The 25,449-nt window shown below is 42.2% G+C and overlaps 1 protein-coding gene and 1 long non-coding RNA gene across 5 annotated transcripts in view; one reads left to right on the forward strand and one right to left on the reverse strand.

Annotated features, from left to right (window-relative positions):
- Positions 1-22,419, reverse strand: part of LOC128837874 (uncharacterized) — a 98,243-nt gene extending 75,824 nt beyond the window's left edge. For 2 of the 3 annotated variants that reach the window (XR_008445046.1, XR_008445047.1), the window contains exons 1-3: positions 22,220-22,419; positions 16,848-17,111; positions 10,556-11,066 (exon numbers count right to left, since the gene is read on the reverse strand). This is a non-coding gene — a long non-coding RNA (uncharacterized LOC128837874). Of the gene's footprint in view, positions 1-10,555; positions 11,067-16,847; positions 17,112-22,130 lie in introns of all 3 variants that reach the window. The other variant, XR_008445048.1, reaches the window with a different exon arrangement.
- HPGD (15-hydroxyprostaglandin dehydrogenase) overlaps positions 21,476-25,449 on the forward strand; it is a 33,350-nt gene continuing 29,376 nt past the window's right edge. The window contains exons 1-2 of one of the 2 annotated variants that reach the window (XM_054029511.1): positions 21,476-22,046; positions 22,427-22,550. In XM_054029511.1, the coding sequence (XP_053885486.1) occupies positions 21,954-22,046; positions 22,427-22,550 (217 nt within the window). In that variant the 5' untranslated portion in view covers positions 21,476-21,953. The remainder of the gene's footprint in view (positions 22,047-22,426; positions 22,551-25,449) is intronic. The other variant, XM_054029510.1, reaches the window with a different exon arrangement.

Below are 25,449 nucleotides of genomic sequence, written 5' to 3' on the forward strand. Positions count from 1 at the left end.
TAAGTCCGCACTGGCACCATATCAGGGTGTCACAAACAATACAGCTATCTGGGAGCGTATCCCAAGATGAATAGTGCCACACCTCACTGCGTCACCCCATGCTCACATTTGCAGGGTGTTATGGGGCAACTTGTCTGCCTACTCTGAGGATTGTGGGAGGATGTTTAATGGAGAGAACACTTGAGTAGATTCCTTGTGTGGGTATATAGCAAATACCAATCAAAAGAAGAATTGAAGTGAACTCAAATAACACAAAATAGAAGGATGTGAGTCAAAGGAAAACAAAAATTAATTATAACCTATTCTCTTAATGATCTGTATGGTAAGAAAAGTATGAGGAGAAGAAAGTTCTTTTAAAACCTTGCACTTTCTTATATTTACCTAGCTTTAAATTTTTGAATGAGTCAGCCTTGAGAACATGCTAACATGCTAACAAGGGATCACTAGCTCCCACTAAAAATTGATCTGCAGACACTAATGTAGTGTCAGAGAGGGAGAGAAACATTTTGGATTGGAAGGTTTTAAAGAAGTAAGAGTTCACTGTTCCAAGGGTTTCACTGTATCAAACAGAAGAGATGGATGAAGCTGGAGAAACACAAGCAGGCAAACTGCAAGCTGAACAGGGGTAGATAGATAATCCACGTCTGGTGAAAGCACAAATAGATGGCCAGATAGTACACAGGAATGGGTGCCTAGAGGACTTATGGAAAGGGATTGGAGAACAATCATATCTCAATTATTTTGACTGCCCATGGCTGCACATTTTTACCGCAGTTACTTTGGGGTAGCAATACACATTAACAGCCACCGTGGGCTGCGGATGGCTCAGGGAGTGGTGGCTACCTTGCTGTGTCATACAGATACAGGCAAGTTCATGTGTTAATGCAGAGCCTGTTGAGGAAAAAAATGCAGTTGAGCCTGAGGTAAGTCTGCAGTGAAGGCAAAGCCTAAGAACTTCTTTTCACTGTAGTTAGCTCAAGGTATAACTTGGCACTTGAGCGTGTTACTAGGGTCCCAGGAGGACACGACTTGCCAGTGCCACTGACTGTGCTGCCCCATCAGCGGCTTCACTGCTATCCTTACTTGAGCTATTTTTAATATAGCTAGATCCTAGCTATCTCAGGTGTGTCTACATGTGCTGCAACCACACTTCCCGACTCCAGTGTGGACAAACCCTTGTTCTCCATATTGCTAAAACTTAGTTATGTGCTAAACTCTAAGCACGTGACTAGTGTTTTTAACTAAAGCTGGTTGGAATATTTGACTAAACATATTTTTGACTAAATATGCTGTTTTGTCAAAGCTGAAATATTTCGAAGAGACTTATTGGATTTTATGAAATTTTCAAGGAAAGGTTTCAGGTCATTTCCACTGTGTAAGAGCGAGACCTAAATCCAAAACCTCCCCTTTTTGCTCCAAAAACAGATGCTTTCACACAGTTCTGTCTCACAAAAACATTCTAAATAGTTTAATTTTGTTCCAATGTGGAATGAAAACAAATTTTGAAACCTCAAATGTTGCTGTGAAATGGAATTGTTGTCCTCCGGCTGGCCTCTATGTTTAACATCAGTGTGACTAATAACGCAGCTGAGGTGACTGAAATGCAGCTCCCTTGGTATAAGCAAGAAGTAGCTGCTGGCAAGCATTCTCTGTGAAGGCCTCTAAGCTTAGTATTCACCTTCCCCTGGCTCATCAAAGCCTGGATTTGTTGGCTTTCTACACACACTGGCAAAGAAAATGCACCTGACATATATATGAGGAGATGACAGGTTGAGGCTGGTCAGGCATGAGTGAGGCATTTATATTGTATTAATATTTCTCGGTGTGTGACTATTTAGGAGATATGTACGGTTTATTGTATTTTGTTTTATTTGTAAATGTGCCATAAGTTTTCATTATTGTTAAAGCACCTAGAACAACTGGAATGGCTGTTATTGACTAGCTATTATTAACTGGAATTAAAAATGAAACAAAGCAGTTAGTCATATACACACAATCCAGTTAATCAAAACGATGTAAATTGGAGGTGATTATAAAATGAATGAAGCATATTTTCCTCTATTGAAAACATGTGGGGCAGAGTGGGAGGACTGAAATTAGTTGGTAAGTTTAATCCAGTTCATTGTAGGTAGGTTGTAAAGACCAGAAACACCAAATATACTATCATTACAAAACTGAAACTGCCAAGTAGTCAGCCAGTCTCATAAGACAAATAGTTCCTAAAAAGGATTTCTATTAAACTTATCATCACCTTTTGTTCCTTACATGCAATTTCCAAGTGTAGTCATTTGGCATTTACCCTGAATCCTGACCATTGTCCTGCAAGTGATACAGTATATTGGCGACAACTTCTTACTACCGAGAATCCTGAACAGCCTGGTATCCTTTAAGTATTCCTCTTTTGTTACCTCTTCTTTCAGTATGTCTACACTTACAGCGATGTGCTGAGCACAGACACTGCATGCCCAGCTATCATAGATATAAATCCGACATGCCAAACCCGTGGGAAAAAAAATGCAGAAATTGGGCTTGTTTTGGCTTAATTGGCTTGTGAGTTGCTTGTTGGCTAATTTTTTTTGCTTGTAGCTTGTTGCTTGTTTGTTTGTTTGTTTATTGGCTCCCAGCAAGCAGGAGCAAGGGGCAAGTGGGGGAGAGAGTCAAGGGTGCACAGTGGGCCCACCACAGTCACAGACTGCATGCCCGGGGGGATCTAGTCACATAGAGTGTTGGGGTTCTTAGGGATTGGCTTGTTTTGAAATGGGATTAGCTTGATTTTTGGCTTATTGTGAAAGTCAGGGTGCTTATTTACTGTGTGAAAGTTAGTAACTGTGATATAAATAGCGGTGTAGATGGTGAGGCACTGCTTAGGCAAGTAGAGTAGAGCTAGAGTGCCCTACATAGCTGAACCCTAGGATATGCACGCTATATGGGCTCACTACACACCCAAGAAGTGCATCCCACATCTACACTATTATTTTTAACAGCAAAGTGTCCCACTGCCATCCCCCTGCTGGAGCCTTTCCCTGCTGCGTCCCTCCTGCCAGAACCTTTCACTGTCTCAGGTAGCTACCCACTCTCAGGTGAGTGTGGATGCAGCCAGACTTTCACTGTGACGTGTAGCTACATGTTCCCTGCGCACCACCACAAATGTAGACAGTTCTTAGCCTCTCCCAGTTGGTCTGCATGAAATTCCCAAACAAGTGTAATTAGAAATAATAGACTAGCTTCTTTGTTGCCTTATGTCATTTACACCAGTGTAAAGTGAATACAATGTGGGTATAAAATTTTACCTAATCAGAATGACACCGTTTGACAATTTAAACCAGCTGAGGATCTGCTCCATGGTTTGCCTAACAGCTCTAATCTTCTGCTCAGCAAAAGCTATACTAAATAGGCACAAGTCATGTCATTACACTTTCAAAACAAAATGTTATGACTTTCCATTTTGAAACTATATTTTGTTTTGAAATGTATTTAACCAAAAATAAAACAAAGGATACAAAAACATTTTGTTTTATTTTGGGTTGAATGAAACATTTTGTTTTCAGTCAAAAACAACATTTCATTCAACCCAAACCATATTTTTTTTGGTTCAGCCACCAAATCGAAAAACCAGATATTCACCCAGCTCCACTTTACATTTATAAAGAATGCATCCTCTGTGCTCCACGTGTCTTTCTCCCTGACTTTTTTGGCAAGCAGCTTGTTAGTCACTATCTTTGGTTTATTGGGTAGATAGTGGAGCCCCTTTTTTCCCATATCCACCAGTTATAATCTGTGCTCCATTCAGTCTTAAAAGTGTGACCCAGGATATTCTAACATTAGGCATCCTACAGATAACCCCCTCAGAGCTGACATGGCCATCTTATGAGGTGTCCCTTGCATATGTCTTCCACCAGTTCAGAACTGTGTTCCTTATTTTCGACAGCTTCGTTCCTGTTTTTTCTCAAGAGCTTTACAAATTCAGAAGGTCATCTGCTCTTTGTAATATCTTAATGAATGTGCTTTTGCAAGCTAATGGTCGTGACTGGAGCTGTCAGCCTGAAGTCAGTTCAGTCTGTTTTTTAAGGATACAGAGTATATATATTTTTCATTCTCAGCATTAAATCTACTCTATATCAAGCATGAATTCTGGACAGATTAATGCCAACCAGTAACAATTGTGATTGACTGTGCTTTACAGGCAAGTTTGAATACTCAAATCTAATTTGTTCCACATGATTGACCTTTTCCAGCCCCAATCCTTTTTGTATCTGTTTTGTGTGATGGGTTAGTGCAGAGCTATTTTAATCATAGCCATCATTTTTTAGTTGTTTTTGAAGGACATTTTCGTTTATTGGGATTTTTTTCTTTTAAAATAGATTTTTTTTAATGGTATCTTCTTCTTGTTGTTCTCCCAAGTTGAGGTGGTGTGAGGATGTAAGTTCTGACTTGGCAGGATGGAATTTTATGTGATACCAAGGAGACAATACAAATATGTCAGTACTAAAATAAGAAGCACAAGATATATATATATATATATATATATATATATACCAAGAGAGGGAGAGATCTTTGCTAATTATTCTCCCAATTCTCAACCTCATTAGTCTATAAAAAGGGCAGATTTATTATAGCATTGTTTTCCTTACATCCAACATCTATTCTTTTCCAGCCTGGGGTCACTAGCAAAAATAACGACTAATTCTGAGAATAACTGAACATTTCTTTCTGAATGTATTTAATACACATGGAGTGCTGAATGTATTTAATACACATGGAAACTCAACAACTTGCTGGATTGGGCCTTTAGAATATTCTGTGCAGAACTGTTCAGTTACTAAGAACACATTGATAAAGGCTGGATGTGGACTGAAAAAGTAGTTTTCTATTTGGGAATGATGCACTTCCCTCGCAGGAATATAAAATTTAGGGGTCGTATTTGATAAACAAAAATGAGTGAGTAATCAGGTGATTTTAAATGTAGTGCAATAAAAGGATCTGTATAGCAACTGTTGGTATACAGAGCGAGCACAGCTAAGCAAGCTGCTAGTAATGAACCAATTCAATAAACTGAGATGAATGATAAACTAAAATGTGCCAGAGGCAACAAAGACTATTTTTGGTAAACCTTCCATCTTCCAATTCCAAATGAAATATCTTGTTGGATTCATCCTGAGCTAATCATTTATCTCGGCCTGTGTAGCTGTAAACAACCTGGTGTATTAGGCAACATATTTACATTATATTATTTTAGATTAATCACATTGTTTTACATCAGGATGACTATTAGGTTTAATTTCGAACTATTTTGCAACAGATTCACCGTGACTTTAACGTGGTCTCATGCATTTTATATCATCATGCCCTAAATGATTCCCAACTATCAACCAATGGTAGGTAGAATTTATGTGTATATATATATATATATATATATATATATATATATATATATATTTTTTTTAAAAAAGCTGGTTTGCTCAGTTGTCCTAATCCAAATGATGTGCCTGATTACACTGGTCTACAATTTTTGAGAAGTCGTCTGCTTCAGAGAGAAAATGTGCTATTTATTATGTATTTTGATGTGCTGAATTCAAATATGACAATTAAAACAACTGATTGGCTACTGTTTCTAAAATATTTAAGTTTTTACATTTTATGTCTATGTATATTGTGTAGATAGTAGAGTTTTAATCATAAATTGTAAACCTAGGTCTTTTCATGTGTTTATGGTTGCTTTACATGATAATATTTCACCTGTCCTGTTTATATAACACTTTAAAAATCAGCAAAAGGGTTATATAAATAAAATGTATTATGAAACAAAAGGCAAAAACCTATTATGTACATAGTTTAGTCCTATTCAGTGTCTACTCGGCGCTTCTTGGTTTGTCTCTTGTATTCATTAAATGGAGCATCTCTTGTCACTGTCCAGCAATAGTCTGCAAGCATTGATGGGCTCCATTTGCCTTGATAGCGTTTCTCCATTGTTGCAATGTCCTGGTGAAATCGCTCACCATGCTCATCGCTCACTGCTCCACAGTTCGGTGGAAAAAAATCTAGATGAGAGTGCAAAAAATGTATCTTTAGTGACATGTTGCAACCAAGGCTTTTGTATGCCTTGAGGAGGTTTTCCACCAACAACCTGTAGTTGTTTGCCTTGTTGTTTCTGAGAAAATTTATTGCCACTAACTGGAAGGCTTTTCATGCCATCTTTTCCTTGCCACGCAGTGCATGGTCAAATGCATCATCTCGAAGAAGTTCACGAATATGAGAACCAACAAAGACACCTTCCTTTATCTTAGCTTCACTTAACCTTGGAAATTTTCCATGGAGGTACTTGAAAGCTGCTTGTGTTTTGTCAATGGCCTTGACAAAGTTCTTCATCAGAGCCAGCTTGATGTGTAAGGGTGGTAACAAAATCTTCCTGGATTCAACAAGTGGTGGATGCTGAACACTTTTCCTCCCAGGCTCCAATAACTGTCAGAGTGGCCAATCTTTCTTGATGTAGTGGGAATCTCTTGCACGACTATCCCATTCACAGAGAAAACAGCAGTACTTTGTGTATCCAGTCTGCACACCAAGCAAGAGAGCAACAACCTTCAAATTGCCACAAAGCTGCCACTGATGTTGGTCATAGTTTATGCACCTCAAAAGTTGTTTCATGTTGTCATACGTTTCTTTCATATGGACTCCATGACCAACTGGAATTGATGGCAAAACATTGCCATTATGCAGTAAAACAGCTTTAAGACTCGTCTTCGATCAATCAATGAACCGTCTCCACTCATCTGGATCGTGAATGATGTTGAGGGCTGCCATCACACCATCGATGTTGTTGCAGGCTACAAGATCACCTTCCATGAAGAAGAATGGGACAAGATCCTTTTGACGGTCACGGAACATGGAAACCCTAACATCACCTGCCAGGAGATTCCACTGCTGTAGTCTGGAGCCCAACAGCTCTGCCTTACTCTTGGGTAGTTCCAAATCCCTGACAAGGTCATTCAGTTCACCTTGTGTTATGAGATGTGGTTCAGAGGAGGAGGATGGGAGAAAATGTGGGTTCTGTGACATTGATGGTTCAGGACCAGAAGTTTCATCCTCTTCCTCTTCCTCGTCTGACTCAAGTGAGAATGATTCTGGTGCATCAGGAACCAGCAGTCCTTCTCCGTGGGGTACTGGGTGTATAGCTGATGGAATGTTTGGATAATGCACAGTCCACTTTTTCTTCTTTGACACACCTTTCCCAACTGGAGGCACCATGCAGAAGTAACAATTGCTGGTATGATCTGTTGGCTCTCTCCAAATCATTGGCACTGCAAAAGTATAGATTTCCTTTTCCTGTTCAACCACTGGCGAAGATTTGTTGCACAAGTGTTGCAGCATATGTGTGGGGCCCACCTCTTGTCCTGATCTCCAATTGTGCAGCCAAAATAAAGGTGATAGGCTTTCTTAACCATGATGGTTATACTGCGCTTTTGTGATGCAAAAGTCACTTCACCACAAACATAGCAGAAGTTATCTGCACTGTTCACACAAGTAAGAGGCATCTCTGCTCACTTTGGCTAAAGAGAAATGTGTCACTTTGCAAAATCAAACACTGACAAATAAGAGAGCACGACACTGTATTTCTAGAGCTGATATAGGGCAATTTGTTCAGCAGAGTGATGGAAGGTTCGTTATGATGGCATCATCCATGACTTCTAGGAATAACATGATGCAATTCATATCATGTATGACGCAATACCAGCTTCAGATTGCATCATTCATTGTTTTGCCTAAAAAGCAAGTACTGTCCAAACCCAGTCATAGATTTATTCATAGATCCAGTCAAAGATGTATTTTAGTCATTTCTGGTTTAAATTGAGATCCCTTCCCTTATAACTCACTTATCCTCTGCCATTCCCAAGTCAAGGGTCGTATATACTGACCCAATAGCATATCTTGAAAACTAGAGGCAATCAACAATTTTAAGCATCATTTTCGTTCTCAGTGACCCAGAATTAGTAAAGTTTGACTACATTTATTTCAGAAGCCTTTTGGCTGTAGAGCAGTGTTATCATGGGTGCCTGAAGGAGGGGAGAATAAGTGGTTTACCTCCCACCCTTGGTGTTAGGGGGCAAATTAGAATAGCTGCAAGGCTGCTATAACTTGCATCAGCTGAACCATCACCTTAGGTATTTTCAACTAATCCAGAATAGGCACAGTATTATAAAATCTGATCCATGCTCCCACTAAACACTGGCATGCTCATAATGCCCAGAAACCAAACACAGATGGAGTAGAATAGATACAACCATCTGTCAGAGGGTGGCTGGGCCCTGTAAATCAAGTAGATCCAGTGTCCCTGTGCCAGGACAGGTGGGCTCATTTGGCAAATTAAGAGAGCAGAGCAGCTGCTGGGGGCAATAAAAGGTTAGAGAGTGAGGTAATTGAATGATAAGAGACCTGGTGAATCAGTCAGAAAGAGCTGTCTGGGGAAAGCTGTGGAAAATAGAAAGCTCTCTACAGGCCTTGGCTGGGAAGAGGATGTAATGGGTTAAGAGAATGCATGTTTGGGATGTGGGAGAAGGCAGAAGGCAGGAGAACAACAAGAGGCATTTGCTGGCTAGCATCCCAATGCCCAAGAGTCAGGTCTTGAGAGGGCTGAAGGGCCAGTGCAGCAACAGAGCAAGGTATCTGATGGCTATAAGCAGCGAGTTGGAACAAGGACCAGAGAGGACTGAAGACAGGGGAGCAGCAAAGGAGCTTTGCCACTGACATCTCAAGGGAAAACCAGGGGAACTGTTAGAGGGCCAAAGGGAGCGAGGGATTTTCCCCTTGTGAGTTTAGTCTCTAGCAGAGGCTGTGGAGGGTCCCTCAGGGAAGAGTGGGGTTATACCTACATGAAAGGGCTGGAGTGACTGTCCTGGCAGAGGGACAGAGGAGGACTGACAGAGTGTCTGGGACACTGGAATGTAGTATGTGTTGCACAGGATGACCAGATCACGAGAGTGAAATATCAGGACACATTGGGTAAGCGGGAGCAACAGACACATGTGCACAGCCCTGACTGGAGCCAAAGGCACACTGGTCCGCCTGGCCCTGTGCTACCAGCGTGCCCCTTCCTGTTGGGAGGAAGGGGCTTGCTGCGCCACACAGCTCCCCTGCCCAGCACCCCCTGGATCCACTAGGCCCAGAGCCCCCCTACAACCCTTCTACCACATATGCATAGTGCTGTGCGCACACACCCCGCCCAGCACCCCCCTGCCCACAGCTCCACCACAGCTACCCAGCACCCCATACAGAATCCCCCACTTGCTAGTTTCCCAATACACACAGATTTCCCCTCCCTCCCTTCCTCCCTTCCAGTGCCCTTCCCCAAAGCCCACCACCACAACTACACAATGCCCCACAAAGACCTGCACTACCCAGTGCCCTGAAACATACAGATCTCCCCCACTGCTCTGCACCCCTCAACAGGCCACCAATGTCTAGCACCCCAAAACACACAAACCTCCCCCACTGCCCAGCTCCTTCCACACCCTCACAGCCCAGCACCCCACACACACCTCGCAGACACTCACTCCATCACACCCTGCCTCCTTCCCTGGCCGCACTCACCAGCCCTGCTGGGAGGTCTCTGGCTCCTAGGGTGAGAACAGCGAGGGGAGTCTCCAGACTCTCCACGTGCTGTGCCCTCCATAAGCGCGAGCTCCGTGGCTCCCATTGACTGGGAAAAGCGCCAATGGGAGCTGCCAGAGCCGCGGAGTGGGGCTTACAGGCTCCAGCAGCATGCAGAGCTCCCCGCCCCCCCTCCCCACTAAGAGCCAGAGGGACCTGCCAGGGGATGAGGTACGGAGTCCCAGTGGTGCTTACCTGGGGCGACTCCTGTCCCAGGAAGCATCTAGGCTGACCAGATAGCAAGTGTCAAAAATCGGGACGGAGGTGGGGGGTAATGGGTGCCTATGTGAGAAAAAGACCCAAAAATCGTGCTGTCCCTATAAAATCAGGACATCTGGTCACCCTAGAAGACAAGGAAGATACTATATGGTCATGACTTGTTTATGAAACCCCCTGGCTCACTGCTGAGTTGGAGTAAGGAGTCAGCCAACATCCTGACAGCAAATTAGTGATGGTTCATGGCTCTGAATTCTGACTAGAGGAAGATCCGTCCCTCCAAACTGGAGTTAAGCACAAGCTCCCTGAGAGACATCACAGAGACTCAGGATATTTCCTCATTTTATTTGTTTTCCTTTCTATACACACATACTAGAAGGGCAAAAAAAAAAAAAAAGAACTAATAGTTTAGTTGCTGAAAAATGCACTTTTGGTTTATCTAAATTTATTTGTAAATTTGTGTCAAGTTCAGAGAGTAGTTTTGATTGAACTGAAAAATCAAAATGTTTCAGTAATGTCATGCCAATTTACAGTCATTCACGTGAATGGGGAATGCCAACGTGCTGATGTGCAATCCACCATTGGCAGATGCACACTGCTACCCAGGGCTTGTAATAACTTTTGCATTGGTTCATAAAACTGAAATCCCTCCATAGCTATATTAATAAACACAATAATGGGTCCGTAAACTTACCCAACTCCAAGGTGACTTCTGCTTCTTCAGTTTCTGCTGCTGATTCTGCAGAAGGCCACTTTTCCATGGGTTGGGGAGGGCAACCGTAAAATTCCTCTAAGGATGACCCCAGGATGTGCTACAACTGCTCCTGCAGCAAAAACTTCTCGGGGACTGGTTTCATCACCAGAATCACTGGCTCCCATCTATTTCCAGGATAGATTCTGGGGTCACCATCCTCGCTGACCAGGTCATTGTGCACAACTGTTGGCTCCATGCTAGGTGCAGTACCCAGCACCAGTCAAAGTACTCGTAAAATAGGCATATTGATGGCAAATTCCCAGAGATGGAGTTCTAGTTTCTGTCTTTGCCACTTAATCCACTCACTGCATTGATAACCAGCCCAGTAAATTTCCAGTGCTACCAGCTTCTTTGCTATTTGCTGTAAGGTGTAGTCATTCCCAATACTCTTACTAAAATCCAATGTTTTACTTGTCTCTCAGCAGAGATTCACCAAAAATTGGCTGTGTTCCTGCAACCAGAAAGCAGTGTACTTAGGAAAGGACTTCTTCAAGTGAGTGGCCATTGCAAACACAGTGTGTGGGCTGAGTCCAGCATGACTGCATCCACACTGCAAAATGCTAGGGCTTGAACACTGGATCCCAGCTAGTGTTGGGATTTTGTGGTTCCCAATGAGTCAGATGCTAGGCAGAATCAAGGGACTTCAATTCGATGCAATGCGATTCAATTCGATTCAATTCGATGCGATTCGATTCAATTCAACAAGGCTTTATTCAATGTGCACAAAGGGAGAGCCCCGGTACAAAAATCCCTCCAGCAAGGAGCCCCTCCCATTGTTATTTTATAGCTGTGGTTGTCAACCTAATCTTTGTGGCGTAGTGTCTATGAGATGTAAACATGTATTTTATAATATTATCACTGTAAATATGTCTTGCGTAAAATAGAGAACTCTGACACTTTTTGTGCTTAAAAATCCTGGCCTACACACAACTCGAAATGCCAAAGGCTATTTGCATGCTAATGACTCTTACAATTCCTGTTTTGCCAGTCAGAAGAACGGGAGTTAATTAATAAGTTAACCACAACTAAATTCATTTTTCAATTTCAATGGAAAAAACAGGATAGATACAGATTCTTAGACATAAATTTGTAAGTTAAAATCATGGTCTATGGTGAAATCCTAACATTACCATGAACAATGGAATGCATATATATATATATTGTTCATGGTAATGTTAGCATATATATATATATTTCAGAATATTTTTGTTTGGCATGGATGTTTAATTTGTAAATTTGTTAAATCAGTAAAACGTGCAACTACGATGAAAACTATCAGATCTTGGAAATCATATTTCTATCATTTGTAATATTTAATTATTCTGAGTGAATGTTCTGAGACATGAATAACCATGTAACATTCTTCTGCACCTTTAGCTCATAAATATTGTAATTATCAAACATTGTAAAACACTGCTTATGTTGGGGCTTTTAATTACATGCCGGATAGAGGATTACTTTCTTTCATGACTTAATTCTTCCTCTGCTACATATGTAAGGAACCTCAATCCAGCTCCCATACAGCTATCTACTATTTTGTAAGACCTCTATTAACTAGCTATTCTGAGTGCCCAAACTAAGGGCTGGTCCACACTAAGCCCCCAGTTCGAACTAAGATACGCAACTTCAGCTACATGAATAACGTAGCTGAAGTCGAAGTATCTTAGTTCGAACTTAAAGGTACTTCCGCAGGTCCACATGCGGCAGGCAGGCTCCCCCGTCGACTCCGCCTACTCCTCTCGCGGAGCAGGATTACCGACGTCGACGGCGAGCACTTCCGGGATCCATTTATCGCGTCTAGACAAGATGCGATAAATTGATCCCAGAAGATCGATTGCTTGCCGCCGAACCAGTGGGTAAGTATAGATGTACCCTGAGAGAGATACCTGCCATTTGGGCATCAGTGATGGGGTCTAAAACCCCCCCACTGGACATAGAGGCAGAAGTGGAGTCTCTCCTGTTTTCAAGAAAGCAGCTTGATCGTAACCTCACACCGCTGCCAGAACTGCCAGTCCTGGAGGTAGGCACCCACTGCTACAACCAATAGAGGAAACAAGACCTGCTATAAAGGAGAGAGCACAAAGTAAAGGAAGGCAAAAAGGCCTGAGATAGCAAAGGGGTGACAGCCCTGCATCAGGCTCCCTCCAAGAAAACAGCCAAGAGACTGCAAGGCTTCAAATTGCAGTGCAGATAGACTTAATTGGAGGCGAGAGTCCAGGTACTGACATAAGAAGAACATAAGAAAGGCCGTACCGGGTCAGACCAAAGGTCCATCTAGCCCAGTATCCTGTCTACCGACAGTGGCCAATGCCAGGTGCCCCAGAGGGAGTGAACCTAACAGGCAATGATCAAGTGATCTCTCTCCTGCCATCCATCTCCATCCTCTGACAGACAGAGGCTAGGAACACCATTCCTTACCCGTCCTGGCTAATAGCCATTAATGGACTTAACCACCATGAATTTATCCAGTTCTCTTTTAAACTCTGTTATAGTCCTAGCCTTCACAACCTTCTCAGGTAAGGAGTTCCACAAGTTGACTGTGCGCTGCGTGAAGAAGAACTTCCTTTTATTTGTTTTAAACCTGCAGCCTATTAATTTCATTTGATGACCCCTAATTCTTGTATTTTGGGAATAAGTAAATAACTTTTCCTTATCCACTTTCTCCACATCACTCATGATTTTATATACCTCTATCATATCCCCCCTTAGTCTCCTCTTTTCCAAGCTGAAGAGTCCTAGCCTCTTTAATCTCTCCTCATGACCTGCACAAACAAAGAGGGCTAGTCAGGAGAAGCTGAGATCCCTAGAAAGGCTGCACCAAGAGGAGGTGACAGCATCTTTCTAGAGTTATCTACCATCTTTTCTTACTGCCCACATTGTTGTGGCTGTTGACATGGACCGTATACTGCAGTGATTTAAGTGCCATGCAACCCCGCTGATTTTACTAAGGCTGCTTATGGTGAAAAACAGTTTGGAATTTGGCCTAGTCTCCATAGCCAAGCACACATTGCAGCAACTGTCTTGCAGCCTTTCCTTAGACATTGCTGGACCATCAATCCACTTGTATGTTGATTAAACAGAGATGTGTCACATTCTGAAGAGGTGACAGCAGAAAGGTGACTTAGGTTGTTTTATTGAGAATGCACTCACCACAACCTGAATGCAAGGTGGAGGGCGTTGGCTAGAAGAAAAGAGATTGTGGCTCTTTTCAGATTCCCCACTGCTTTTGAATTATGAGGAGTGGGAAAAGGGAGTATTTACCCAAGCCAAGCGTGAACTGGAAGAGGCTGGCTCAGGTGAGTCAGTGACCCATCACACACAGAGGAAGGGAAGATATTTATACGTTGTTCCCTACAGACAGAATCCTCTTTCATCACAGACCAGCAGCAGGTACTCATTCCAGGGTGGGTCCAGGTCCCTGATAAACTGTAGTTGGAAGTGGATTTAGGGGAAAGCATCCTGAAAGGAAGCTGGGAAAAGAGGATTGAGGTTCCTAGTGTCTGGTACAGAGGGGAATTAGCCCCTCTTTTCCCACCCTCCTTAGCCCTCATACAAGGAGAGAGTGGTGGGCAGGGATCAGGTTGGGAAGGGGGAGGTCTGATAGCAACCATCCCAAATACATGGGAATGATTAAGGAAAGGATCATGATCTGTATGACTTATTGCTGGGTATTTCCCAGGTGAGTTAATAAAGTCATAGCTTGATTATAGCACATCCTCTTGCATCTTGTCTTTCTTGCTGCATGTTCAGGACAATGTACCATTGAGTGGGGAGAGATGAATGTTTCAGAGAGTGATTATAAAATAAACTTTCTCCTCTTTCCCCCACCACTGTCCCCACACTTTGGACAAGAATTAAAACATGTGACACTCTGATGTCTGGTTCCTTGCATCCTACTAAAGCTGCAGTGTGGAATTCAAAGCCACAGGAAAATGAAGAGGGGAAAAGATGATTGGAAGGAGTGAAAAAGGAGGTATTGGGGCAAAGAAAGGCAGGGAGGAAAGGAGATGTATAGTGCTAATGAAAATTTACAATGGGATCATGTGAAGGCAATAAAGAAAAATTATGTTCCTCGTTGTGGATGGTTTCTGTGTCCTGCTTTGCAGGAGGCTAAAAGTCTTAATCTGATAACAAGAATATCTAAACATTCTTTGAGTATTAAGCAACAGAGGGTCCTGTGGCACCTTTAAGACTAACAGAAGTATTGGAGCTTAAGCTTTCGTGGGTGAATGCCCACTTCATCAGACCATGCTTTTGTGGGCATTCACCCACGAAAGCTTATGCTCCAATACTTCTGTTAGTCTTAAAGGTGCCACAGGACCCTCTGTTGCTTTTTACAGATTCAGACTAACACAGCTACCCCTCTGTTCTTTGAGTATTGTAATTATAAATATGTTTGAATGAAAGCTGCAGATTAACTATAAAGAATTACATGCCTCTCAAAACATCCCGCCAAAATGTTTAATTATCAAAACAGTATAGGAATATCTTAATACCTTTCCATACTTGTGATTTTTGATAATAGTTCTTTGTGGTAGTTGCATGTTTAACTGACACATAATAGTAATGAATTTGCAAATGATGGTATACATTCCAATAGAGATGAAGGTATGCGTGTGTGTCTGTATACATCCTTTGTTCATGCCAATGTTACCATTAAACTATGGAATGTGACTAACTTACATTAACTCATTCCTTTTTGAAAATTAAATGTTTGAGCTCCTTTCCCACAACAAATAAATAAAATTAGAAATATAAACCCTCATGCTTTAGGGCATAACTGGTGGGGTTTAGGAAAAAGAGTGTGTTACAATTCATAATTGTCCCTAATGGAGTTTTTTCCACCTTTACGGTCTATTGTCAGGATACAGATGGACCACTACCTGATTAGATATGACAACTCCTATTAATAAAACAGAATGCTGAATTCATAAAAGTTGACATTTTAAGAGTCCTGGGAAAAAGGAAGTTTTGTGTTTATCTGCTAGAGCTCCAGTAAAAACACTAAATGCTGCAAAAAACCAAGCAGATGTTAGCCTGAGTAACCTTTAATGATAAATTGTTTATAAATAGTGTTTCCAAAGTAAAATGCATCTTTAGGGCAATATTTTGTCTTTTGTACCATTGGCCACATTGTGGTGAAGGAAGACCAAGCTATAACAAGGGCCCCAGGAATAATTCTAGCTAGCAAGTGCTGCAGCAGCAATTCCATCTCCTTTTGCATGACTGCAGCAAGTACACTCCTTGGTGCTCAGTCAACTCTGCCAGACATTGCAATGAGTCAGTTTTACCACTACATGGACCTTTTGGAGACTAACACTTCCTGTTGTTCTGACCAGAAACAGTCTCTCCAGACTCAAATGTATTGTGCCTATACCCTGTGCAAGAGTGTGGGGGAAGGGGGGAGAGGGGGGAGCTTCCTTACATCATCTCTTCCCTCCCTACACACCCACACAGATGGGAAAAGTATAGCTCACTGGACTCAGCGTCATCATCCATACCCCAGTTTAGCATCTTTGGGGTAGTTTACTAAATTACTTTTCAACAACCTTCACCCATCATGTCCACAGCATTGTGCAGTCAGATGATTCATTGGGATACAGCTAAGTAAGAAGTGTGTGTAGTGGAATCTTCAACTGTCCCAGAAATGGTGGGACTTCAGCCAGAGTTCTTACAGAACCCAAAGGCCAGCTTTGGCTGGTTTCATGGGGTACTGTGAATCATGACCTTCAGGAAAATTAATGAAAACTTTCTAACCTAAAAGTTTAATTATCCTTGTTCTTGAAAATTTGAAGAATTACAATAACATGACCATTTGGCTATTCAAGCAATGTAGCTGCGTGGATTATTCTTTCAGGTTTTTTTTTTTTTTTTTTTATGGTAATCAACCCCCCCTCCCCCCGGAGGTAACATGAAAGAAGTAGGCTTAAAGAGAGCACTACATGCACAATAGAAGAGACACAGCTGTGAATGCAAGGAGGAAACCAAGAAGGCATGGAGGCTGGTGTCACTGGAATAGTGGAGGACCAAGGAAAAACGATGACAAGAGTTGTTAGAGATGGAAACTGAGCTAGTGCCTTGAAAGCAAGGGCAAAAAGATTAAACTTAATACACAGGACAATAGGGAGCCCAAGGAGGGATTCAAAAAGGGGGAGATGGTGGTTATGGCCCCAGATGACTGACAAGGAAAATTATTTTAGCAACAGCATATTGGATTGGGTTTGACACACACCTCTTATGTCCTGCTTCACAGTGGTGGACCACCTGGTTCTCGATGTGACAGTGGATTGTAGTAAGTGTATAATGACCATCACAAATTAGTTCTGTCTTTTTGGTCACAGAGACTGATTTTATTTACATTATGGAGATCCAGAACATATCTGTTGTTCCATCAAGTGTATGCAGTGGCATGCAACAGCAATGTTGAAGTGTCCGTTTGTTCAATTCAGTGTGCACTTTTCTTTGTTTTGTCTTTGTTATTGAGCTTGTATGTTACCTGAAAATGAACAAAGTAAAAGAAAACAGAATGTGTATCTCTAGGCAGCAAAGTCCAAAGTTCAAGTGGTATGTTTCAGATCATGTGCCAGTTGTGGTATTACTGTACCTTCTTTAATGGGGCATTTATTGATTTACAAATGCAATAAAGAATGGGCTGAGTCTTGATATTCCAAAGTTCAGTGATAGTATGGACTCTGAATGGTATCTCTATTACACAGTGACTTAGAAAGTCAGCAATTATCACACCACAGTATTTAAATATTTCAGCTAAGTTTTATTTCAGATATTATAATTAACTGATGTTTGCAACCCGAGCAATAATCTCAGAAAAAATCTTATTTGTTGTGGGGCTGTCAGAGATGTCAGAACTACTAAAGACTAATTCACTAGACCAGCAACTGAAATTAAAACCAGGACAGGGATCTGCCAAAAGGCATGTTACCACACACCATTGCCTCAGCCACGAGAATCAGAGGTAAACAATTCTACCAGTGATTTGAACGATGTCACTGGGAATAGAGAACTGAGAACTCCAGGGGACGCCAGGAATATTAGTGTCATTTAGCTGTGACTGGCAGTGTGGCCACGTGGTCTAACATGCTAGACTCAGTTTAAAGAGGCAAGATGGTCCAGTGCTTAGGGCCTTAGTCTAGAATTTGGGAAGACCTAAGTTCTATTCCTTGCTCTGCCAGACTTCCTGTGTGATGTTGGTCAAGTCACCTAGTCTCTGTGCCTCAGTTCCCCAGCAATGAAATAATTGTACTTTCCTACCTCACAAGGTTGTTGAGGAGATAAATACATTAAAATTGTAAGGTGCTTAGATATTATAGATGGGGGTCATATAAGTACAGTATCTAAAATAGATATGAATCCAAATTCTTATTAAGAAACCATCAGACTATTTTGGTATTTGTGGTACTGCACAGAAGCTGCATTTGCTTCCTTCAGGCATGTAAATTTAGAAGTACCTCTCCAAACTGCTCCTTAGTAAGTATACATTTTACTATGTGTGAGTGTGTGTAATATGGTCCATTCTTCAGAGTTTCCAATCTAAGTATAAAATGAGAGACAAGAAGTGGTTACAACACTGAGACAGGGGAACACAAGGTAACAATGTAACAGTTCTGAACGATTAGAAATCATCACAGCACATCAGATTCCATTTGTTATCAGAGGAGAGTTTAAGGGAGGATATGAAGGAACATAATGAAGGGGTGCTGAGGCTGTTTACAGTAAGCTCCTTTCATGCATAAGAGGCAGCATGGAAGAACATGCAAAGACTCTTGAAAAAATTGATAAATGAGCAATCAAAATTATTGGGAGAGCAGAGAAAGAAGTCAACATGTTGATAGTGTATAAGAGATGAAAGGCTGAAGATAAACAATGCCTTAAAATAAAGACAGTCGTTTCTGTTCTACATGATGAAAAAAGCAGAGCCTGTGGAAGGATGCAAAGAGAGAGATTGACATGGTCAAAATAATGAGTCAGGAAAATGATCTTTGCAGCAGCATTCTGAATGCAAAGTGGGGCAGTATGGCATTTGTCAAGGTCAGAGAGGAGGAACTGCAGGAACTGAGACATAAGGTGAAGGTCTGGGTGAGTTTTAGCTATGTTGATGAAGAAGAAAGGCCGGCTCTTGGAGCACAGCAAGAAATGACAAGCTGGAACTGTGGGGCTAAAGAGAGATGCCTACATTATATGCCTGAGGCAGGGGGAAGATAGTGGTAATGTCTTGGAGGCAGGAAGGGAAATTAGGGGAAAGTTAGGAACTCTGTTTTGGCATGTCGAGGTTAATCTGACAGCTGGACACCTACAAGTCAGAAAGAAAGGCAAAGCTTTTAGCTTGACAGGAGACGGACATAAAGTGGAGAGTTAGATCTGTGAGCAGTCATCTTAAAGAAGATATTTCAACTCATGTTTGTGAATGAGGTCAACTATAAAGACAGAGCGTAGAGGAAGAAGAGGAGGGAGCCAAGTATGTAGCCTTGTAACCTTCTTGATCATTCATTATTTTTGAAAGTTCCTCCTCTTCAGAGCCAAACAATGTTTTCTTTATGCTCTTCTTTTTTAAAACAAGAGAAGTTTGAGACATCATTTAAAACAAGATATCGCCCCAACCTTCCCTTTCAATGGATCACAGGACATTAATAAGGGGTTTCTGAGAGCCCCCTCTACCATATCAGTGGTATGTAACAAATACGGATAACCCAGACCTGGCATTCATATAAATACCAAAAAGTGGGGGCCTGAACTATTTGTGAGTTTCCCTTTAATGAGAGTGACAGAATGTTATCAATTACAATTACACTAAAAGCCTTATAACCCTAACAGAAATGAGTTATTCTGGTAGGCTGATCTGCTAATTGTAATCAAACAACCTAGCTTGTTAAATAGCCTTCTCACAGTCCTGATATACTCTGTGCCTTAGAACACAACATATATATATTAAAAACACAGTCTAAATTCATTGCTGTATGATCTGATAGCCAAGTCAATAGAACAGAGAGCTCCTTATAGTGTGTGTTGCCAAAATTGGAAGAGGTGAGGATGGGAGGGGTTCACATATTTTTGTTTTGCTTTTATTCCCAGCTGCCATACCATTGTACTGTTTAAAGATTGTGCCAACTATTGGGGGTTTAAAGGTTCCCCTGTAATTACATCAGGCAAAGAGAGGGCAGGGATGATTCAACACCAATACTCAACTGTTATCGAAAATCCTTCTTTATTCATTCAAGGCCTGACCCCAAGATTGAGGGCGTTCAGCACCTTGCGGGATTAGCCCTTGTCAGAACCAACGTGCAGTGGTGCTCACATACAATGAAATGTTTTAAATATGCAATGAGGTTTTTAAAATATACTATTGGATATACTGCATAAAACCAGAATAGTGACTTTTAAAAATTAATTTAGGTAAAGACACTCATCATTCTCATTTATGGTACTAGTACTAAGATAATTTAGTAGTTTGGCTTTTTAAAAAATTACAATTACATTCTAATAGAATATATCTCCTCAAATATTTGGCCAACCAAAAGGAGGCCCTACCTTCAACTCAATGGCATTTCCCCTTCTGTAGTGCTATAACTTTTGTTTATCACCAAAACCACCACTTGGTCACTCTGGTTATGGTGATGAGACAGAGACCTCAGAGTTGGGTTTAGTGTGAGGCTTATATTAGAGAGTAGGGCACCAGAGATCTTCCTCTGCCTGCAGCACCAAGTGGGCACTCTGTGGGCCAGATTTTAATGGAAATCTGCTGCCCAGCTGGGCCCTCCCTACACCACTCTGGCCAATTACTACCATGCAGACCCCTCATCCCAACACTAGCAACACGCTCCCCCAGCTGGGTCCCTTGTCCCCGATCCATCCGACACCCTAACTAGAGTCCTCACCCCACCCCACACCCAGATTGATGTTGGTGAAAATGGGAAAACTGGAGCCTGCTTTTTTGACTTTCACCAAAATCATAGAGTTCTGACCATGGGCAGGAGTCAGGGAGGAGGCCAAGGGGCTCAGCTAGGTGTATAGCTCAGCCTATATAAACAAAGTACTAGACCCTCTATATACATAAGAAATGTATGTGCCATCTTCAAAATTCTTCTGATTTTGTATCGATCTATATATTAAAAAAGCATAAAATATATTGGATTTAATCCTTAATGCCTGCACACCCAAACCTCCCATTGGAGTCAATGGGACTACAGGAATGCAAGCAATTCACTCCTGGTGTAAATACTTTGATTTACATGGAGTTACACCAAGCACAAATTTGCCTCCATGTTTCCCTCTTCTTACTGAAACTACTTTGGTTGGCTTTGTAGCACTTTATTTATTTAGAAGTATGTTATTTCAGGTTTGCTTGTTGTTAATTTTACATTTTTAACTCTTCAGACAGTTCTGTCTTCTGTGGAAAGGCAGACAGTACTTTATAAATAAAATCCCTTTAATAAAACCTGGCTTCTATTTTGTGATAGATTATGGCAGATTTAATTACACTTTTTAAAAGTATCTTATTATTTACCTTAGTAACCTGATAGTTCGAGCATTTCTAGAAAGCTGTGGCAGAGACATGATGACCACGGGGGAAGTATGAATACACAGGAGATTCCCCCAGCTGTTAGAAAGGGGGTGAGGGGAAGAGACTGATGGCACGGGACCCAGCAATGCACTTAGGAGTCTGAGGAGAGACTCCACGCTTGTTATTGTTTCGGGATCTGAAACTTGTTCCAATTCTTTAGCCTGCTGCTGATACAAATTGGGCCAAGCAAAACGCATAAAACCTGAGCAGTTGCCAACAGCCCTTATCAAATGTCCCCTAACTTGTTCTCACGCCATTTGTCCAGACGCAAAGGGGAAGAAAAGAGGCAGGACCTGTCCCCAGAGTCTGCAGCTCGCGCTTTGTTTGTTTGGGAAACAAACATAACAGCGAGCGGGGGAAGCTGAGCGTGCAAAGCGCCCCTGCTGGCCCTGTCAACCTGGGGTTCCTGGGGAAGCTCTTCCCAGGAGTGACCTGCGCCACCCCACAGACACGCCCTGGGCGCTGTCCCAGGAGAAGGGAAAGGGGAGAAGGGCCCGCAGCAGCGGCGGCAGGAGGAGGAGGAGGGGGAGGGAGGAAGTGAACTACGGGGCAGGTGACACCGAGTTAGGTTCCCCATCCCCAGTGTGCTTGGCAGCTTCCTTCTCGCCTGCTGCCCACGGAGGCACGGCTGTGGAAGAAGATATAAAGGAGACAGAGACTCTATAAATACCCAGCGCGAGAGCGCGCGCCCCAGAGCCTTGCGAGCCCCGGCGAGGGACGGACAGCCACCGGCGCAGCGCTCAGCCTTAGCAAGCAGCGACCATGCACGTGAATGGCAAGGTGGCTCTGGTGACTGGCGCGGCGCAGGGCATAGGCAGAGCCTTTGTGCAGGCACTGCTGGAGGAGGGCGCGAAGGTAAGCGCGTGTGTCCCTGGCGCAGCACCCGGGGGCTGCATGCGGGGCGCCGGGGGACCCCCGTCATCCCTGAGCCACTCTCACCTTCTTAGGGGGTCGCTTCCACAGAAGCTGCTGCTGCCTTCTAAGAAGCCAAGAGCCCCTCCCTCAGTTTCCTTGCACGCTGTAGTTACCTGCTGCTCTCCCGGCTTCGGGCCCCTTCCCGGGCAAGTTTTCCTTCCCGCGGAGCGTGCAGCTGGGGTGTGCAGGTTGGAGCAAGAGGGGCCTTAGACACGTCTCTTCCTCGGCTGGGAGAGGGCTGTATGGTATGTTCCTCTAACTTTTCCTTGCCTGTGTTCATTCCTCTCACGTGCATCACCCCCGCCCTCCTCCTGGCACAGGTGGCTCTTGTGGATCGGAACCTCGAAGCCGGTGAGGAGAGCAAAGCTGCCCTGGATGAGCAGTTTGAAGCTCAGAGGACTCTTTTCATTCAGTGCGATGTTACAGATCAGGAGCAACTGCAAGGTAAGGAAGGGGATCTGTCAGCATTCTATACTATCATAACATGCAGCAACCTGAATAAACCTGGGCTACTGAACCTATAACTGTGCAATTAAGGTTTCTGGAGGGCAGCCTATTTCTGATCCCTTACAAGCGTGACTCAAGTAGGATCTGTTTCTCACTCTGCAAATGTGAAATACTACTACCAGTGTGTGCCTTTGGCTTTAGGACTTGGCACATAGTAAAGAAAGGATAAAGAAGTCACTGAGTGTTTTGTGATACTTTTGTATGAAAGCCTCTACATAAGATATGGGTTATTTAATGAGTAATGTATTAAAAAAACTCTAAAGTACAGTGTTTAATAAAGTAGAGTATTTACTTAATAAAGTATTTAAAGTGTTTAATAAAGCTTCATGGCAGACTCAAAGATGCATCTTTCTTCTCAACATGAAAGTGATAAGTTTCTGCTCTGAGTGACCTGCAATAGATACTTTGCAGTACAATGGAACTAGTCTGAATTTAGGTTGCTATTGTTCAGATCAGAATCTGGCCTTAAATGCTGAGGATAAAGAATACAGCTTTTTAAATTTTAACTTAAACCATTGCAGATAAAAAGCAGTCAACTCCTGTGATTTTGTGCATGTCCTCATTCAAGAATAAACCTCTCTACTGAGCTCTGGATAATATTTACTTTTTATGCAGCATTTCACAACAAATCTCACAAACGTTTCATAACAACATCCCATGACTGTTTGCACAGATTCATTCAGAGGTAGTGAGTTAGGTTAAAAAAAAACTTGGGTCACTTATGTGAATGCTCTTTCCATGGAAAAAGATGTCAGACTTGATATAAACACATAGTTTCTGTCTTCTGCCTCATAAATTCTATCGACTGCACCTTTATCACATGATATTCTTCACAGAAGCAATGAGTGATTATTTTAATTCTTTCTTCATAAAACTTCAGCCATTTGCAGCTTGTCCAGAATGCATCAATCTGATTGTTCACTTGTATAAGCGACCATAGCTACACTTGTGCCTATCCCCAACTTTTTTATACTGGTTGTCTATGAAGTAGATCAATTAATTTAAATTGGCTCTGTTAGTTTTAAATTCCTTAGCGGCTACCTACTCTGTAAGCTTTTTTACTGACAGTGGTCCTCATACAACAATTTGTTCAGTGTGGGCAAATCCTTGTGTCACTTCACCGGAGTTCTGTATGGACATGTGACTGCCCCATGAAACAGGTTGCAGGATGAGGAACATAGTCTGCAGCCACACTGTGCACACTGTTCAGGGTCCCAGTATCACATCTGCAATCAGGTCATGGTCATGCTTTTTGCTGTGCATGGCCCAACAATGTGGACCACTCTCTACACAGTCATCTGTTTTATTTTGTCCCAACCTACTTTTGAAAAAATCACCTTAAAACCATTTTTCTCTGCAAAGCAGTTTTAGAATGATCAGCCTTGATCCATATTTATACACACCTTCCACTCCTTTTCATATCCCCTTTTTTTAAGTTGGATCCTCTCATTTATTTTAATGTGCTTATGTTTTCAGAGGGTGGTATTTTATATTCTGTACAGTGCCAAGAACGTGGGCCAGATGGATGTATATGCAAAATAAATACAATAATTATAAATTACTAATTATCATAATACTAACAAGATTCTTTTGTTTCAAATGGACATGTAACAAGGCAGGCCTTCTCCCCACCTCTCAAAGACATAGTCTCTCTTCAGCAGTTTTATTGTCCAAAAAAACAAAAACAGTTCTTCAGCTCACCCTGGCTTTTACTCACAGGATACTTTTCCCCTTTACCTCTCAGGCTCTCACAGCCTCCTCTCCCAGGTGTGTCTGTCAGTTTTGCTGTTCCTGCTCATGTGTCCTGTTCCCTGAGCACAGCCACCCAGGGCTTTTCTCCCTGGAGGCCCTTTTTCTAAACAGTTCCTTTCAGGTTCTCCCTGTCTCCCGTTAGGGGACTCTACCAGCCCTAATTCACCAGGTCTCTTCCTTTCCCAGGCCCAGGTACCCTCTTTTAAAGCCTAATCTGGATCATCTGACCCGGCAGAAGGTGCACTGACCCTGCTCCCTCTTAAAAGGCTAGTGCCACCCTGTGACTGCACCCTAAACAGCTGTGATCACTGTGGCCTGACAAACCTGTTGCCAGCAATAGACTACATAAACTTATCAACATTTTTTTCAACACAACAATATGAACAGTTGAAAAGTATTTGGCTCTTTTCCTAGTGTGGTAAAGATGATTTGTATAGTTATAGATACACAAATCATTAAGAATAAGCCAAAAGTTTTTTGTTTTTGTTATTTTAAGACAGAAGACTTCAAATGCTATGTGTCAAGGACCGCGTTATTGAAGAGCTTCTGTAGAGCGCAGGATGAAAAACAAGTGAAGTATAAAGCCAAATTCTGAAATTGAGATCAAATTAAGGGCCTGATCCTGCATCCCCAAAACTGCATTGATTCCCTGAGTAACCAGTTCTGCTCCCACTGAAGTCAAAGAATTTCAGTTAACTTTTGATAGTGCAGGATTGGGCCCCTAAGGAAGTAAAGGAAACATGGTTAGAGAATGTTAGGTTCAGAGACTGAAGAACAAAATAGGCAATAAACTTAACACAAAACAGAAAAGCATGAACCTGAAAATAGAGGCCTTAAAATATCAAAGCATTATAGTGGAGGATAATATCACCACTAACTCTGAAAGGTAAGGGAGGTTAGATGAATGCAATCTTTGCTTTTAGCTGTTTTAACAGATACAATGCTCTTGTGTTTAAAAACAACTAATATACCATATTCTGACCCCTTTTAAAATTGCCATGCAGTGTTCTGGCAGCCTTAGCTGAATACCTCGTGATTCCCCAAACTAGGGGAATCCTGAGTGACACAAACCTGATGCTGTTGG

The sequence above is a fragment of the Malaclemys terrapin genome, chromosome 5 (assembly GCF_027887155.1).
Source record: "Malaclemys terrapin pileata isolate rMalTer1 chromosome 5, rMalTer1.hap1, whole genome shotgun sequence".
NCBI lineage: Eukaryota > Metazoa > Chordata > Testudines > Emydidae > Malaclemys > Malaclemys terrapin.